Source organism: Camelina sativa, chromosome 19 (genome assembly GCF_000633955.1).
Source record: "Camelina sativa cultivar DH55 chromosome 19, Cs, whole genome shotgun sequence".
Classification (NCBI taxonomy): domain Eukaryota; kingdom Viridiplantae; phylum Streptophyta; class Magnoliopsida; order Brassicales; family Brassicaceae; genus Camelina; species Camelina sativa.
The window spans coordinates 1,395,765-1,410,085 of record NC_025703.1 but is presented as its reverse complement, the minus strand read 5'-3'; the positions used below and the strand labels follow the sequence as shown (position 1 = coordinate 1,410,085).

The following is a 14,321-nucleotide window of genomic DNA, read 5'->3' as shown; positions in this document are numbered from 1 at the left end:
AAAAAAAAAAAAAAAAAAAAAAAGATAATAACACTGTTGGATTTTTTAATTTCTGTAGTTTCAAAAATGTTTGTTTAATGTCTTCATTGTTTGCAAATAGATCTACCTAGCCGGATTGATGTTAACTTGTTAAGCAATTAATGTATTTGTTAATTAAAATATTATGTTTTGAAGACGGATCATCTGTGGCTGAGTATACTTTCAGTTAGCCAATGAATACTGCCACCTTTTTAATATCGATCGGTATTGAGACCGGACCGGTCTAGTGCCTAACCCGGTTATAACCCGGTGTCATAACCCGGTCAGGTTCGTTTTTCAATTTACCGATTTAAAGTCCTTATTTTAAGTAAATCTGCTCAGGTGAAAATTGATGGAATAACACATTTTTAATCCTGCAAAAGCCAAAATTAAGGTTCAAAATTAGGTTGATAATCTTCTTCGACGAGCAACAACGAAAACAAATATCAATAAGTTTTTAAGACTAATCTTCTTCTATACATTGAATGTTAACAAAATATGAAACAAGCCTAGCTATAAAAGTAAACGAACCTCATATAGGTGTTCTTTTTTTTTGGTTAACAAATTTTATTTTCGGGTGAAGATGAATAACAAAGATTCTTGACTTGAGAATGCGACTCAGTTTTTTTTTCATTTTAATTTCTTCTGAGTTTTTGATTCTCATTCTACAGAATCACCCACTTTCTGCTTTCCTTTTGTTTTAAATATGTTACATATTTTAGTTTACGAGCAAAAAAAAAAAAAAAAAGAATACAATTCCGTGAGTATTTTTTCCGGCGAATGTAGCCCACGTGTTCAAGTATGCTCCCTACGCGAGAGCTTCGAAGCATCATTAGTAAAGTTAGTCGTAAACACGAACAAGAATCTGTTAAATGGGTGACCAAAAAAAAAAAAGATATCTGTTAAATGAACGTACAAGGAAGAACATTTAGTCTCTATCACACCACTCCCTCTCTTTTCACTTATAACAGTGACCTTTCGAATGGGTAAAAGGTAAACAAACTAAAACAGAGCTAGAGAGTGTGCAACTATTTATCAAGAAATCAGAACTATTTAACTAAAAGTCTCAGTAATCGTTGCAAAAGTGCATAAAAGTGGAACAATATCAAGAATTGTCTCGAAATCTTGATTGGTTTATAAACTAATTCACTCGATGACCTTTACAAAAGCGCTGTAATTAAACAGAGACTTTGGGGGTAAGAAAGAAAGAATCTTCATGAGAAAGAGTGAGTTTGATGAGAGATTCATTCAAGTAGACTTTAAGAGACTCTTGAAACACACAACATGGAAAGCATATTCTCACCAACATGGAGATGAAACTATTTTGGTAATATGCTCTAATACTTTTAACTCAAGATTTTGATAGGTTCTTTCTTCCCGAAACCGAATAAAGTGTATTGAGAAATCACAACCATGAGATATCGCCTATAAAGTTTGGTTCGGTATCAAATAAATGCAAAGATATCATTCAAGGAACATAATATTTGTTTTGTTAAATATACCTTATGAACAATAGACCATATCAAAGCACTCACTAAGCTAATGTGGGACTACCAAAAAAAAATGGATATATTCTCAGTTGCACATACAGTAGTAAATATCCTACGCAACTCCAACATTTGGAAATGACCTTATTCTGTTGAAGATGAGATGCCTTGACGGTAATATGAATGCATGCAGAAACACTTTCAAATCCGTAGGCATCTCCTAAATATTTGCAGGAAAGTATAGAGTGAGAAAGTAGCCAAGCAATAGATGAAGTGATGCTTCACTTCTATATATGTATGAACATATAGACACACACAACACATGTAGACCGGAGAGATAATTGTTAGTAGATCAGACAAGAAAGGCTACAAACATAATAAAACAGAGGATATGGAGGGGCCAAATGTTTTTTGTGCTAATCAAAGAATGATAAGAAAAGGGACCCTCCAGTAAATTATATACTGTGTAGAGAAAAGAATAGGTACTAAACTTGTTGAAGGAGACAGATTCTTTATCATCTTTTAAAGCAAAGCAATGTTTCCAACTTTCATATGTTTGCTTAATCTCAAACTAAATGGCTTCTTGGATGGACTGAGAGTCAAAAGTGTTTATATCATATTACACATTCTTCAAACATGGCAAGATGAACAGCCCCTTTTTAATATCATCAGTAACAGCTGACGACTAAAAGTCTTGATATATAAAAATCATTAGACACATAATGTACCTAGAGACGGAAAATGACTCCATGAATAAGGAACAAATACAATTCAGACAAATGAAAAGCATTGAGAATATTCCAAGAGAAGAGTTAGAGAGCTGTGACTATGAAAATATCAAAGAATAAGAAAAGAGTGGATTCCCCCAGCCCAAGTTATAAAAAAGAAGAAGTTAGGAAAAAAAAATCAGGGAATAAGATACTTCTCTGCCAGAATGGCGAAAGAATGCGCATATGATGCATTAATTGTGGATCAACTCTGGTATCTAAATTGGGGTTGAAAAGTTGTAGTCCATAGGAATCATCAATACATGAAATTATAAAATAATCATCCACAAAAACAAAAACAAAAACAGTTCAAACGATAAGGACACAACTAACAAAAGCATCGATTGGACCAGTTATTCATATTCCATACCTTAATCATCCTTCTCTAATTTCCCCATTCAACTTCCTATATAAAGCAAAGTTGCACCAAACAACCTGAGAAAAAAATATAAAGAACAAGTAAGCAAAAGCAGCTAAAAAAAAACATCTTCCTTAGTTCGTGGAGTTTTACACTCTTGGAACTTGTGAGAGAAGCAGTTTGAATACAAGAACTAAGATCACGTCAGGTAAAAAGAAAAATCATTATTTTAATGCAGTTTCCTGCAGTTGGGGGACTAACTTATCATTTGCCTTTTTGTGAACAGACTTTATGTGTTACCAAAACCAGCACCAAGGAAAGAACATCCTCTCTTCTTCAAGAATGCATATAACCACTGAAAGGAATCCATTCCTCAGAGGGAACAGTCCAGGAGAATCTGGACTCATCCTTTCGACGGATGCAAAGCCACGCCTAAAATGGACTCCGGATCTTCATGAGAGATTCATAGAAGCAGTCAATCAACTTGGTGGAGCAGATAGTGAGTTATATATATATCATTAGCAAAGAGAATTAATCATCTTTTGACCCAGCCGGCTTTTTAGTAATATTGTATGTTCTGTCTGTTGCAGAAGCTACTCCTAAGACAATCATGAAAGTCATGGGTATTCCAGGCCTTACCTTATACCATCTCAAAAGTCATCTTCAGGTAAGCCATCATATCAACACTAATTAAATACACACATATGCTTTTATTAACTTCTAGCTGAAAATATTCACAAAAGGTTGATTAACTTCATGAAACTGGTAACCAGAAATACAGGCTGAGCAAGAATCTCAACGGACAAGCTAATAGTGGCTTGAACAAGATAGGTAAAGTCTATTGACATTAACAAGATTCACAGGTTCATGAACTTACAAACTTTAAATTGTTACAAAGATCTAAATCTAGTATGTACTTGTATAGGTATGATGACCATGATGGAAGAAAAGACACCTGATGTAGATGAAATTCAGAGTGAGAATTTAAGCATTGGACCACAGCCGAACATGTAAAAATATGACTATTATTTGTCTATATATATCATCATCTAACGTATTAGCTTATCACAAAATGATCTAAACTACTTGCACACAGGAACTCGCCAATAAGTGAAGCACTGCAAATGCAAATAGAGGTCCAAAGAAGACTTCATGAGCAACTTGAGGTAGCATATTCATACAACACTGTTCTGCACTCTTATTAAAAACGTTAAAGATTCTTGCAAGTCATCAAACACTTATAGTATATCTAGAAAGAGAAAAAGCATTCAGTTTACATGTTGGTATTTAAAATTGAGCCAGGTACAGCGACATTTGCAGCTCAGGATAGAGGCTCAAGGGAAGTACTTGCAATCGGTGTTGGAGAAAGCACAAGAGACTCTAGGAAGACAGAACCTGGGTGCAGCTGGAATCGAAGCTGCCAAAGTACAACTCTCGGAATTAGTATCTAAAGTATCAGCAGAGTATCCAAACTCAAGTTTCCTAGAACCAAAAGAACTCCAAAACCTATGCCCACAACAGATTCAAACAACCACCTATCCACCTGATTGCTCTCTTGAAAGTTGCCTGACCTCAAGCGAGGGAACGCAGAAAACGCTAGAGAACAACAGAATAGGACTAAGAACATATCTTGGTGATTCAACATCCGAGCAGAAAGAGAATATTGAAGAACCATTGTTCCAACGCATGGAACTCACATGGACAGAAGGTCTAAGAGGGAATAATCCATATCTTTCAACAATGGTTAGTGAAACAGAACAAAGAATTCCATATTCAGAGAGAAGTCCAGGTAGATTATCAATAGGAGTAGGATTATTGCAGGGACACAAAGGTCATCATCATCAACAAGGCAACAATGAGTATACAGACGAAAGATTCAAAGACAAAAGTGAGGATCATAAGTTTGAAACACGAAACCACCGTAAAGGCATGGATTCAGCAACAGAGCTAGATCTCAACACACATGTTGAAAGCTATAGTACAACAACGCGTACGAAACAGTTCGACTTAAATGGTTTCAGCTGGAACTGAGAAACCCTATTAGGGAACTCCTCAATAGAAAGATAACGTTTTGAATCAAGATTCTTGATTGAGGATAATGTACCAAAAACTATTCATTGTTTATTTTTACCTCATATATACAATACAGAGAAGTACCTCTAATTTCATAGACTCAAGAATTACGAATTAACCCGAAGAGACACCGTCGCACCGGCGAATACGAACGGCCATTCGTCGGAGTTTGTACGGTGAGTCGAGAGAGAGAAACGTAATAATTGAACGCGTCAAACTGCGTTTGGACCGTACCAAACGTATCTTAATCAAACCAGTCAGATAATTTTTTTCTTTTCAGTTATTTTGTGGGAACATTGAAAAGCTCAAAAGCTTTCAATAAATCCGTATCGGACCGTTGAGAACTAAATTAATAATACACGGTAATTACCACTAATCACTCTTGTTCTTGCGTAAATAAACAACTTAACTAAAATGTAAACCGGTTCGGCTCGTGATTCATAAGAAAATAATTGAAATCACAGACCGGTATGGTCAGTGAACTTGCTCACAACCTCTTGTTCCATTTCCACAAGTTGGTGGCAAAAAGCTTCAACGTCTTTCACCTCTTCTTCAAACTCAAACCTAAACTCTCTCCATTGATACTCATCTCCAGCTTCTTCTTCACTCGGTACCTTCCCCAACAACTTGAAACCTTTCTTATCCACTGATACCATATAAGCATCCTAATCGCGCCAAAAGAAAACACCGTTAAATGACCAAACTAACATAGAGAATCCGAAATCCAAAACTGTATACGCTTTTTTTTTTTTTTACCCTTGCGTTTATATCGAGATAGTATAGACAGAAAAGAATCAAAGCCCGTCTTCTTGATTCGTTCTTGTTGATTCCATCCACAAGTTTTGTAGACCAAATCCCTGTGAATTAAAATCCAGTGCAAAAAGCTTAACACAAAGCAAACCAAAAAGCTACAACGATAGCTTGGAATCAAATGTCGTTGGTTTCATTACCTAGTGGATCAGCTTTTGATAGTTCCAAAACCTTTAAGTCTATTTCTTTCGTGGCACCATTTGGGTCAATAAACATACATGAGCTGAGAAGAAAACCAGATAATTCATCATCATAAAATAATCTTTTGTATAATCTATATCATTCCTAAGACAATTATATGAATGTAAGTAAGAATAAATTAACAGTAAGATCTTTGTATAATGGGTTCTATATCATTGTATCTGCTTTTATTTCTTAAGACAGAGTTACATGAATGTCAGTAAGATTGAACAAACAGTAAGATCTTTTTCTTCAATTAAGCTCAAACTGATATATTAGTTTAGTTACGCATAAACAGAGATGGGTTTTGTGTGTTTTATACCTTGGAACGAACTTATAAATAACGTATTTTTCTTTTGCATCACAGACCAGGGCTCTAAGACTCTCACACCGGGAGGCATACATCTGATCACAAGAATTCAAGATACTACGAACAGAATTTGGACTCTCACTGATCGCTTTCTCTTCTAATTGTATAGCTTCCTCAACATATTTATTCACCGCCTCAACCTTTTTTATCAAGAAGACAAGGCAATAGAAAATGATCCACGTTTTTACCCTTTTCTCCAAATTAAAAGAAAGAAAGCTATGACTGTCTCCAAATTAAAAGTTCCATGGTTCTTACCCTTTTCTCTTTAACAGGGACAATCTCTCCAGTAAAAGCAACCCGGTCTGGAAGCTGCAAACAAAGTTAAACCCCGTTTTGAGTAAGAGTGATGCAGACTCAAAAACCTCCAATCTAAGATAAGACACACAAACCTTTCCTAAAGACTTGAAAAAAGCTGCAAGGGGAGCAGGATACGGATGGGCAATAGAAAAGGATCCACGTTCATCAAACATTATGTTCTGCCCAAAATCAGAGATTAGCTTTTAAGTCTATTACATTGCGAATGGTCAGCATTATAAATATACTTAAATCAATCAAAACTAAGTATGTAACAGTAAGAAGAACGAGAAAGCTTACGACATTGTGTGGTTCACTTTCTGGTACCCAGAGATAGGGCTTTCCTCGTCTCATCACGTACTTAATCTTTGAAGTATGTATTATACTAACCAAAACAGCCCAAAAGAAAACATCCCATGATCAACATTGAATCAGAACAGAAAAGCTTATTTTGCCAGAATCTGAGCTTTTTTTTATCTTCTTCATATCCTTATGATAACCAAATCTGGGGTGTTCTAAGTACCCATCAAGCAATTTCAAAACATGAAAAATTCGGGAAATAACCTAGCTTTATCTTCAGGTTTGATGGTATTTAGGTACCCTTGCCAGTTCGAAGCGATTACAGTCTGCAACAGGGAGACGAAATTAGCCGAGAAATTTTGAACCGAGACAAAGAAAGAGATTTGCTTTAAGGAAAATAGATTAGAAATAAGAGGAGGTACTTTGCATTTCTCGGCTAGTGCAGAGAGATTCGTCTTGCTTCCTTTCATCATCGCGCTCTATGCTCACCAAGTGTTCGACGAAATTACCTCTTTACGATCGCGCACCCTCACTCCCAATGTTTTTGGTTAGCTCTCAAGAAAGGTAACGGTCTGTTTAGAACAGCGCCGATGGCCCATTAGTGCTGTTAGAAATACCCAATAATGACTCCAAAATATCCAGGCCCATTAGATATGACGTTAAACACCATCATCATTACGCGCTTGCTTTAGCGCGTAGAACTGTTTGTCTGGTCATTGCATCTTCAACAAATCCAAATATATGTTGCTTTATCCGCATACGTGATACTCTTTTTTCTCATGTCGACGACTCGACTCCCACTAGTTTCTCTGGCTGATGATAATCAAATTTTTATAATATCTCTAGACCAACCGTGACTAATTTAATTACATGCCTTTTAAAGATGTGTTAATTATTCGTGCTTTGTTGATGGTGCTCTGCTCTCAAATCAAGAATCTCTATCGTCACATCTTATATTTGGTTGTTTCTGATAGTCCTTATCGGGGTTTCTTCTCGTAAGTAGTACGTTTGTAAATTCTCGATCGTGAAAAAGATAATCAACTTTTTCTAATAAACAAAACAAATTGAGTCTATTACACACACTACCTAACTATACTTCATCATGACTACTTTAAATTAAGAAAGCCAAAATATACACCATAGTTAATTTAAGTGCATCTATTTTATTTGATATATATAATATGATGAGACTTATATAATATTTTTGAAATTAATTAAGATTTTGGTGTATTATATATATATCATCATGTAATTTTGGAGTTATGTGGACGCAGAAAACCAAGTTGTTAGTATAATAGTATAAGGTTACGAAAGCGATATTAACCTGCAATTTTTTTACGTTTCATAATACGTACGTGTGAACCTCCACAACATAGAATCAAAAGCTTGAAGTATTGTACACAAGATTAACTTTTCATACTAGAAATAGAACTATAGTATAAATTCTTTAATCCTCATTCCAAACCACTAACATTTCGCCAACTACTATAAATGTTGGTCAGGCCTAAATAATTAATACATGCATGGTACAGACTACATACATAGCCTTATGCTAATTATGTTAACCAAATTACATATATTTTAATAAAAATTTGTGTTTATAGATATTTAATATTTTAATGGTCGGTTTTGTTTCAAAGGCCGGTTTTGACTCTGTTTCCTTCTTCTTCCTTCCATAGTCTATCTTACCTATTTGATCTCTTCTTTCTTTCGCTTACAACAGATCATAAAAAACCACAAAAATTATTTATATACTTCTTACACTTCTTCCAATCCTCTCATTCGTAAATTCCCATCAGATTCTTCCTTCAAAGTTAGAAAATTTCCAAGAAAATATAATCAAAGATCTCTTCTTTTCCACCATCAAGCACAAAACAGAGGAATCAACAAAAATGAATCATCGACCGAAACAGAGTCCCATAACTAACTCCACCGTTGTCTTTATCATCGTCTCCTCCGTATGTTTTTTCTCCGGCTGTGTCTCTGGCTTGGGAGTAAACTGGGGAACTATGGCGACTCATCAGTTACCGCCGAAGACGGTGGTGGAGATGTTTAGAGACAACAACATACAGAAAGTGAAGCTGTTCGATGCTGACACGAACACGATGGGAGCTCTCGCTGGCTCCGGCGTCGAAGTTATGGTGGCGATCCCTAATGATCTTCTCAAAGCCATGGGAAACTTTCAAAGAGCTAAAGATTGGGTCCAACGAAACGTTTCTCGATTCAACTTTAACAACGGCGTTAAGATCAAGTAAGTTTTAAAATTCTTTGTTTTTTTGTGATTAAATTACTCAAATTTTTAACGTAAGAAATATTGATATGTTAACATATAGACTCTTATTTTGTTTTGGTTATAAGTTATAACTTATAACCATGATATATAAACGATAGTATAAGGTAAAACTTTTTAGATATTGGGTGATCTGAAAAGGGGAAATCAGATATTATAGACCCTTTTGGGTTACTGGAACTTTACAGAACGATTATTTCATAACTTTTGTTACTGCTTTAACAAAGAAAAATAAAAATGTTGACAACTTCAAAATTAATAATTGATTTTGGAGGTTTATAATAGTCGTGAGCCCACCTGATTAGACAAACTGAGGTGAGCTCCAATCCTTTACACGTTGTTTTTGGTGTTATGACTTAGTTGGACAACTAAAATTTTTATTCTCTTCTAGTAATATTTATCTGTAAAATGCTATTATTGGTCGAAATGAGCGAATCATTTTTTTTTTTTTCATTTTATTATATCAGTTGTTAACCTGTTATTATAGTTTGTTGAGCACCACATCCTTTCAGTTATCTATATATGTATGTATATATTTTTCTTGTTAAATAATGTAAATTATTTGAATTTGGTTTATCCATATATGGACCATCAATCATGTGTGTGTATATCCCATATTCATAATTATTCAACCCATATTTCATATATATTCAAATATGGACCGTCATGTGTGTGTCAAGTATTTATTGCACATGATCCAAACGTTTTCTAAAACCAAAAAAGTCTGAATCTTTCTTTTTCATCAGTTCCTCTATATTGCAAAGATGCAAACTTTGCAAATATTGGATGTCATGTGAAATTTCACGCAATGTTATTATAAAAAATACCAATATGAATCATGTAATTTCTGAAATATATCACAAGAATATAGAATTTACTAAAGCTTTAAATTCTATTTGAATTATGATTTAATTTCAACTTTAGCAAAATCAAATTAGTAATATGAATTCAACTTTTTTTTTGTCTGCAGATATGTTGCCGTAGGGAACGAGCCATTCTTAACAGCATACAACGGATCTTTCATAAACCTAACGTATCCAGCACTCTTCAACATCCAAACCGCTTTAAACGAAGCTGGAGTCGGTGATTTCATCAAAGCCACCGTTCCTTTAAACGCCGACGTTTACAACTCTCCTCCGGACAACCAAGTCCCATCAGCCGGAAGATTCCGTTCCGACATCATCCAAGAAATGACACAAATCGTTAACTTCCTCGCGCAGAACAAAGCTCCTTTCACCGTCAACATTTACCCTTTCCTCAGTCTCTACCTAAGCAGTGACTTCCCTTTCGACTACGCTTTCTTTGACGGCCAAAACACCGTTAACGATAACGGTGTTATCTACACGAACGTCTTCGACGCTAGTTTCGACACGCTTGTAGCTTCTTTAAACGCGTTGAATCACGGCGACATGGAAGTGATCGTTGGAGAAGTTGGTTGGCCTACGGACGGAGACAAGAACGCAAACGTTCAAAACGCGGAACGGTTTTATTCCGGTTTGCTTCCGCGTTTGACGAACAACGTAGGAACTCCTATGCGTAAAGGTTACATTGAGGTTTATCTTTTCGGATTTATCGATGAAGATGCAAAAAGCGTAGCGCCTGGAAACTTCGAACGTCATTGGGGGATATTCAAATTCGATGGCCAACCGAAGTTCCCGTTTGATTTTCGGGGGCAAGGGCAGAAAAAGTTCTTAACCGGAGCTAGAAACGTTCAGTACATGCTAAACCAGTGGTGTATGTTTAATCCTAATGCTCGTGGCAATATGAGTAAGCTCGGAGATAATATAGACTACGCGTGTTCGCTTTCAGACTGTACCGCTTTAGGTTCCGGATCATCTTGTGGCAATCTTGATGCGAATGGGAATGCGTCTTATGCGTTTAATATGTATTTCCAAGTGCAAAATCAAGAAGCTCAAGCTTGCGATTTTGAAGGGCTTGCGACGATCACTACTAGGAATATATCTCAAGGACAATGTAATTTCCCGATTCAGATCGGAGAGCCATCATTTGGTCATTATGATTATAGCTATAGTTCGATGGTTAGGTTATGTTTGGTGATGAGTGGTTTGGTGTTTCTTCTCCTAGCACAATGAGATTAATTAAATATGTTTCGTTGTATATGACTGATTCTTTGGGTTAATCAATCATTTGATTCATAGATTATTTGATATGTTTGTTTCCATTATATCAAATTTACACCGTTTGAAATTTAAAAGGCTTTGATTTTTAAAGAAGACTAACCTCTCTGTCTATTTACTAGAGAGATCCACCATTAGCAATAATGACTTGACCGTTGATCCATTCGCCAGCGTCACTGGCTAAGAACCCAACGACAGGTGCGATGTCTTTGGTCTCACCGATCCTACCGAATAAGTTGAGTGACTTTACTTTCTCAACAATCTCATCGCTCACTCCTGTAAAAAACATATCCGTGGCGACGGCTCCAGGAGAAACACAGTTCACTGTGATATGTGTTCCTTTGAGCTCTTTGGCAAGAATCTTTGCCATGGCTTCTACTGCTGCCTTTGAAGCCGTGTATGAGCCATAGTGTGGATGTAAGGATTGGACCAGTGTAGTTGAGAGGAGGATGATCCGGCCACCGCCTCCACGTTTTAGCCTGTTCGCAGCTTCTCTAGCGCATAGAAACGCACCTCTTGTGTTGACACTGTTACCAATCAACGAATCTGATTAGTAGTAACAATGAGAAATCATGAATTTTTCATTTTTTTATAATCGCGTTTAAGTAATAAGGAATAATCAATTAGATATGAGTTAAGATAAATTGACCTGATGATGCGATCAAAAAGCTCAACTGATGTATCTGAGAGAGAGGAATGATTAGGATCGGCTATAGCAGCTGAGTTAACCAAGATATGAACCGGCGACTCGAAGACACGCTCTGCCTCATCAAAAAGCGACTTCACCTGGCTAGGCTCCGAGATATCGGCCTTCACCACAATGACACGTGGGCTTTTAACGTCTTCTGAATCATCGTTCTTGGGACGGTTCGCTGTAATCGCCGCCGCAACTTTGTCGGCCTCGACGGAGCTAGTGGTGTAATTAACGACGATCCTAGCCCCACGCTCGGCAAGGTGGATAGCTATGGCACGGCCTATACCTCGAGACGATCCCGTAATTATAGCGACTCGGCCGGCGAGGCAAAACGTGGGAGACGAAACTGACGACGCGGCAGCCATACGAATGAGAGATTTTTTTATTTTATTTTTTTACTAAAAATTTATTAGTGTCATTTATTTAGGGTAGACAGTAGTTATGACATCGTGTTATATGTGTGTAAGACAATTGTAGTGGTGATCGTTAGTTTTGTCTGGATCAGTCTATTCGTATACAATTTCATTTTGAATTGCTTCAATGTTTGCTTTTGTTTGGAATGAATGACTATTAATTTTGTAAAAAATATTACATAATTTCGTTTATATTTTACTATTTTTCTTTATTGTACTCTAAAATGTAGCCACTCGTAAAATTTTAAAGAAAGAAGATTATGTGACGGTAGACAAATACTAGCACTTATATGATATCAGACTTGTTTATCCGGTTATCCCCATTATATGCCTAAATGCTTTTATGCTTTTCCGATGTGATGCTACAAGAATTTTCTAGTACTAATTCACTTTTCTTTTTTGTTTTTAATAATATCTTTTTGTCTCCATCATCAGAATGAAGAAGAACAAGTTCGACAATCTAGATGGTTTGCATCAAATCAATAACGGAGTAAAAAAATACAAAAAGGACCACAACTACTTACAAAGAAACAACAATATGGATATGAAAAATATTCAGAGTAAAGCAAAGAGATAAAAGATAAGATTATTTTGTTATTCTCCGAAATAAATAATTCCAGTGCCAATTTTGTTTTGTTATTATCAAATATCAAGTAATCAAAAGGAAAAAAAAAAAAAAAGAGAGAAAAGTCACATGTCACGTGTGGAGTGAACAAATCATAATCCTAAGATAAGATTTGACAATGCCAAACTGTCCTCCACAAATAGAAGAGAGAGATCACACTATCTTTCAATGTGGACCCCACAATTTCCATATTCCTACTTTTTATTTTTTCTTCTCACACACACATTCTCAAAAAAGAAAGGTCACCGAGGAAGAGCTCGCCGGAGAAACTGAGCTAGCTGAGCCGGAGCACTAAGATGCGGCAAATGTCCTTCAGTTTTAAGCTGCTCAACGGTCGTATCTCCACCTAAATGAGTTCTCAAATACTCCGCCACCGAAGCCGGAACTGACACATCCTTCACCGTCTGAATCACGCAAGTCGGAACCCTAACCAACCCGAGGACTCCTCTCAGATCGCTGTTGAACACCGTCCTCGACACGAACAGAGATATATCCGGACGCATATTGAATAAAGTCCTACTAAACTCTCTAACCGCCGCGGGAACATCAGCTCCAACGGCGAGCGGAGCGAAACCGTGAACCCAAGCTTCGTAGTTAGCTTCCATAGCCGAGAAAACTTTCTCGATCTCTCCTTCTTCGAACCCTCCGTGGTAGTCCTCGTCGTTGAGGAACCTAGGAGAGAATCCGATGAGAATCAGCTTCGAGAAAAGCTCAGGGCGACGGATCGAAGCTATGATTCCGATCATAGCGGAGACGGAGTGGCCGACGTAAGCGCAGTTTTGGATCCCGAGGGAATCGACGATGTTGAGGAGATCGTCGACGTAAGGATCGAGAGTCGTGTAGCGGTTGAAGTCGAAGTAGTCGGGGTTGACACTGCCGGCACAGACTAAGTCGTAGAGGACGACTCTGTAGGATTGGGTGAAGTAAGGAAGGATCAGGTGCCATGCTGATTGGTCTGTGCCGAATCCATGGGCTAAAAACAGGATCCGATCACCCGTACCCACGACCCGAACATTTAGAGCTTCTAAGATGTTGTGTTGACTCATTTTTTTGTGTGTTTGGGATGGTAAAGAAGTGGGTTGGGTTGGATACTGTTTATATAAAAGCTTTGTGTAATTGGGTAGGTGTGTGTAATGAAAAATTCTTTTTTTATCATCTTTTCTTTTCCACTGCAATTATTTATTTATTATCCAATACTTTCGATTGGCTTTTTGAGTTTATGGATACAAAGAGCATGCGTTGATTATTCGTCACACAAATTTGATATTTTATTAAAAAGATTGTAAGATGCTTCAGAGGTGGTGTTTGGTTGCACTTGAGATATTCTTAAACCATTTTTCTTTTATTCTGTAGTTTGTATTCGTATGGTGATTAAAATTGAATATTATAAAACATAAAGTGGTTTCAATGAATGTGTCAGTACGAAGACACGAGTTCGTAAAAATGACATTAACTGTGGATATTAGCGGATATAATAAGGTTTTGTAAGAAAATATCTATATTA

General features: G+C 36.6%; 5 protein-coding genes across 5 annotated transcripts; 2 read left to right on the top strand and 3 right to left on the bottom strand.

Annotated features, from left to right (window-relative positions):
- On the top strand, window positions 2,729-4,802 carry LOC104764039 (myb-related protein 2-like). Its single transcript, XM_010487471.1, has 7 exons — window positions 2,729-2,838; window positions 2,917-3,129; window positions 3,221-3,297; window positions 3,404-3,461; window positions 3,556-3,640; window positions 3,727-3,796; window positions 3,933-4,802. Exons 2-7 carry the CDS (start codon window positions 2,922-2,924, stop codon window positions 4,659-4,661), a joined length of 1,227 nt encoding a protein of 408 aa, XP_010485773.1. The 5' UTR covers window positions 2,729-2,838; window positions 2,917-2,921; the 3' UTR covers window positions 4,662-4,802.
- On the bottom strand, window positions 4,961-7,221 carry LOC104764037. The gene is made up of 9 exons (XM_010487470.2): window positions 7,080-7,221; window positions 6,922-6,983; window positions 6,658-6,742; window positions 6,453-6,539; window positions 6,319-6,372; window positions 6,016-6,203; window positions 5,654-5,736; window positions 5,460-5,560; window positions 4,961-5,368 (listed from the first exon to the last, which is right to left on the bottom strand). The coding sequence occupies exons 1-9, from the start codon at window positions 7,128-7,130 to the stop codon at window positions 5,162-5,164; spliced, it is 918 nt and encodes a 305-aa protein (XP_010485772.1). The 5' UTR covers window positions 7,131-7,221; the 3' UTR covers window positions 4,961-5,161.
- LOC104764035 (glucan endo-1,3-beta-glucosidase 8-like) lies at window positions 8,181-11,110 on the top strand. The gene is made up of 2 exons (XM_010487468.2): window positions 8,181-8,908; window positions 9,918-11,110. Exons 1-2 carry the CDS (start codon window positions 8,550-8,552, stop codon window positions 11,038-11,040), a joined length of 1,482 nt encoding a protein of 493 aa, XP_010485770.1. The 5' UTR covers window positions 8,181-8,549; the 3' UTR covers window positions 11,041-11,110.
- LOC104764036 (short-chain type dehydrogenase/reductase-like) lies at window positions 11,108-12,231 on the bottom strand. Its single transcript, XM_010487469.2, has 2 exons — window positions 11,735-12,231; window positions 11,108-11,612 (listed from the first exon to the last, which is right to left on the bottom strand). The coding sequence occupies exons 1-2, from the start codon at window positions 12,142-12,144 to the stop codon at window positions 11,204-11,206; spliced, it is 819 nt and encodes a 272-aa protein (XP_010485771.1). The 5' UTR covers window positions 12,145-12,231; the 3' UTR covers window positions 11,108-11,203.
- On the bottom strand, window positions 12,763-13,974 carry LOC104764034 (strigolactone esterase D14-like). The gene has a single exon (XM_010487467.2). It carries the CDS (start codon window positions 13,861-13,863, stop codon window positions 13,060-13,062), a length of 804 nt encoding a protein of 267 aa, XP_010485769.1. The 5' UTR covers window positions 13,864-13,974; the 3' UTR covers window positions 12,763-13,059.

Excerpts from the sequence above, each read along its gene's own strand:
- LOC104764039 (XM_010487471.1), top strand. The coding sequence starts at position 2,922 with ATGTGTTACCAAAACCAGCACCAAGGAAAGAACATCCTCTCTTCTTCA. Across the intron at positions 3,462-3,555 it reads TAGTGGCTTGAACAAGATAG|GTATGATGACCATGATGGAA; the intron begins GTAAAGTCTATT and ends GTACTTGTATAG. Across the intron at positions 3,797-3,932 it reads GACTTCATGAGCAACTTGAG|GTACAGCGACATTTGCAGCT; the intron begins GTAGCATATTCA and ends AAATTGAGCCAG.
- LOC104764037 (XM_010487470.2), bottom strand. The coding sequence starts at position 7,130 with ATGATGAAAGGAAGCAAGACGAATCTCTCTGCACTAGCCGAGAAATGC. Across the intron at positions 6,204-6,318 it reads TCCCTGTTAAAGAGAAAAGG|GTTGAGGCGGTGAATAAATA; the intron begins GTAAGAACCATG and ends TTGATAAAAAAG. Across the intron at positions 5,369-5,459 it reads ATCTCGATATAAACGCAAGG|GATGCTTATATGGTATCAGT; the intron begins GTAAAAAAAAAA and ends TGGCGCGATTAG.
- LOC104764035 (XM_010487468.2), top strand. The coding sequence starts at position 8,550 with ATGAATCATCGACCGAAACAGAGTCCCATAACTAACTCCACCGTTGTC. Across the intron at positions 8,909-9,917 it reads AACAACGGCGTTAAGATCAA|ATATGTTGCCGTAGGGAACG; the intron begins GTAAGTTTTAAA and ends TTTTGTCTGCAG.
- LOC104764036 (XM_010487469.2), bottom strand. The coding sequence starts at position 12,144 with ATGGCTGCCGCGTCGTCAGTTTCGTCTCCCACGTTTTGCCTCGCCGGC. Across the intron at positions 11,613-11,734 it reads CTTTTTGATCGCATCATCAG|TGTCAACACAAGAGGTGCGT; the intron begins GTCAATTTATCT and ends GATTGGTAACAG.
- LOC104764034 (XM_010487467.2), bottom strand. The coding sequence starts at position 13,863 with ATGAGTCAACACAACATCTTAGAAGCTCTAAATGTTCGGGTCGTGGGT.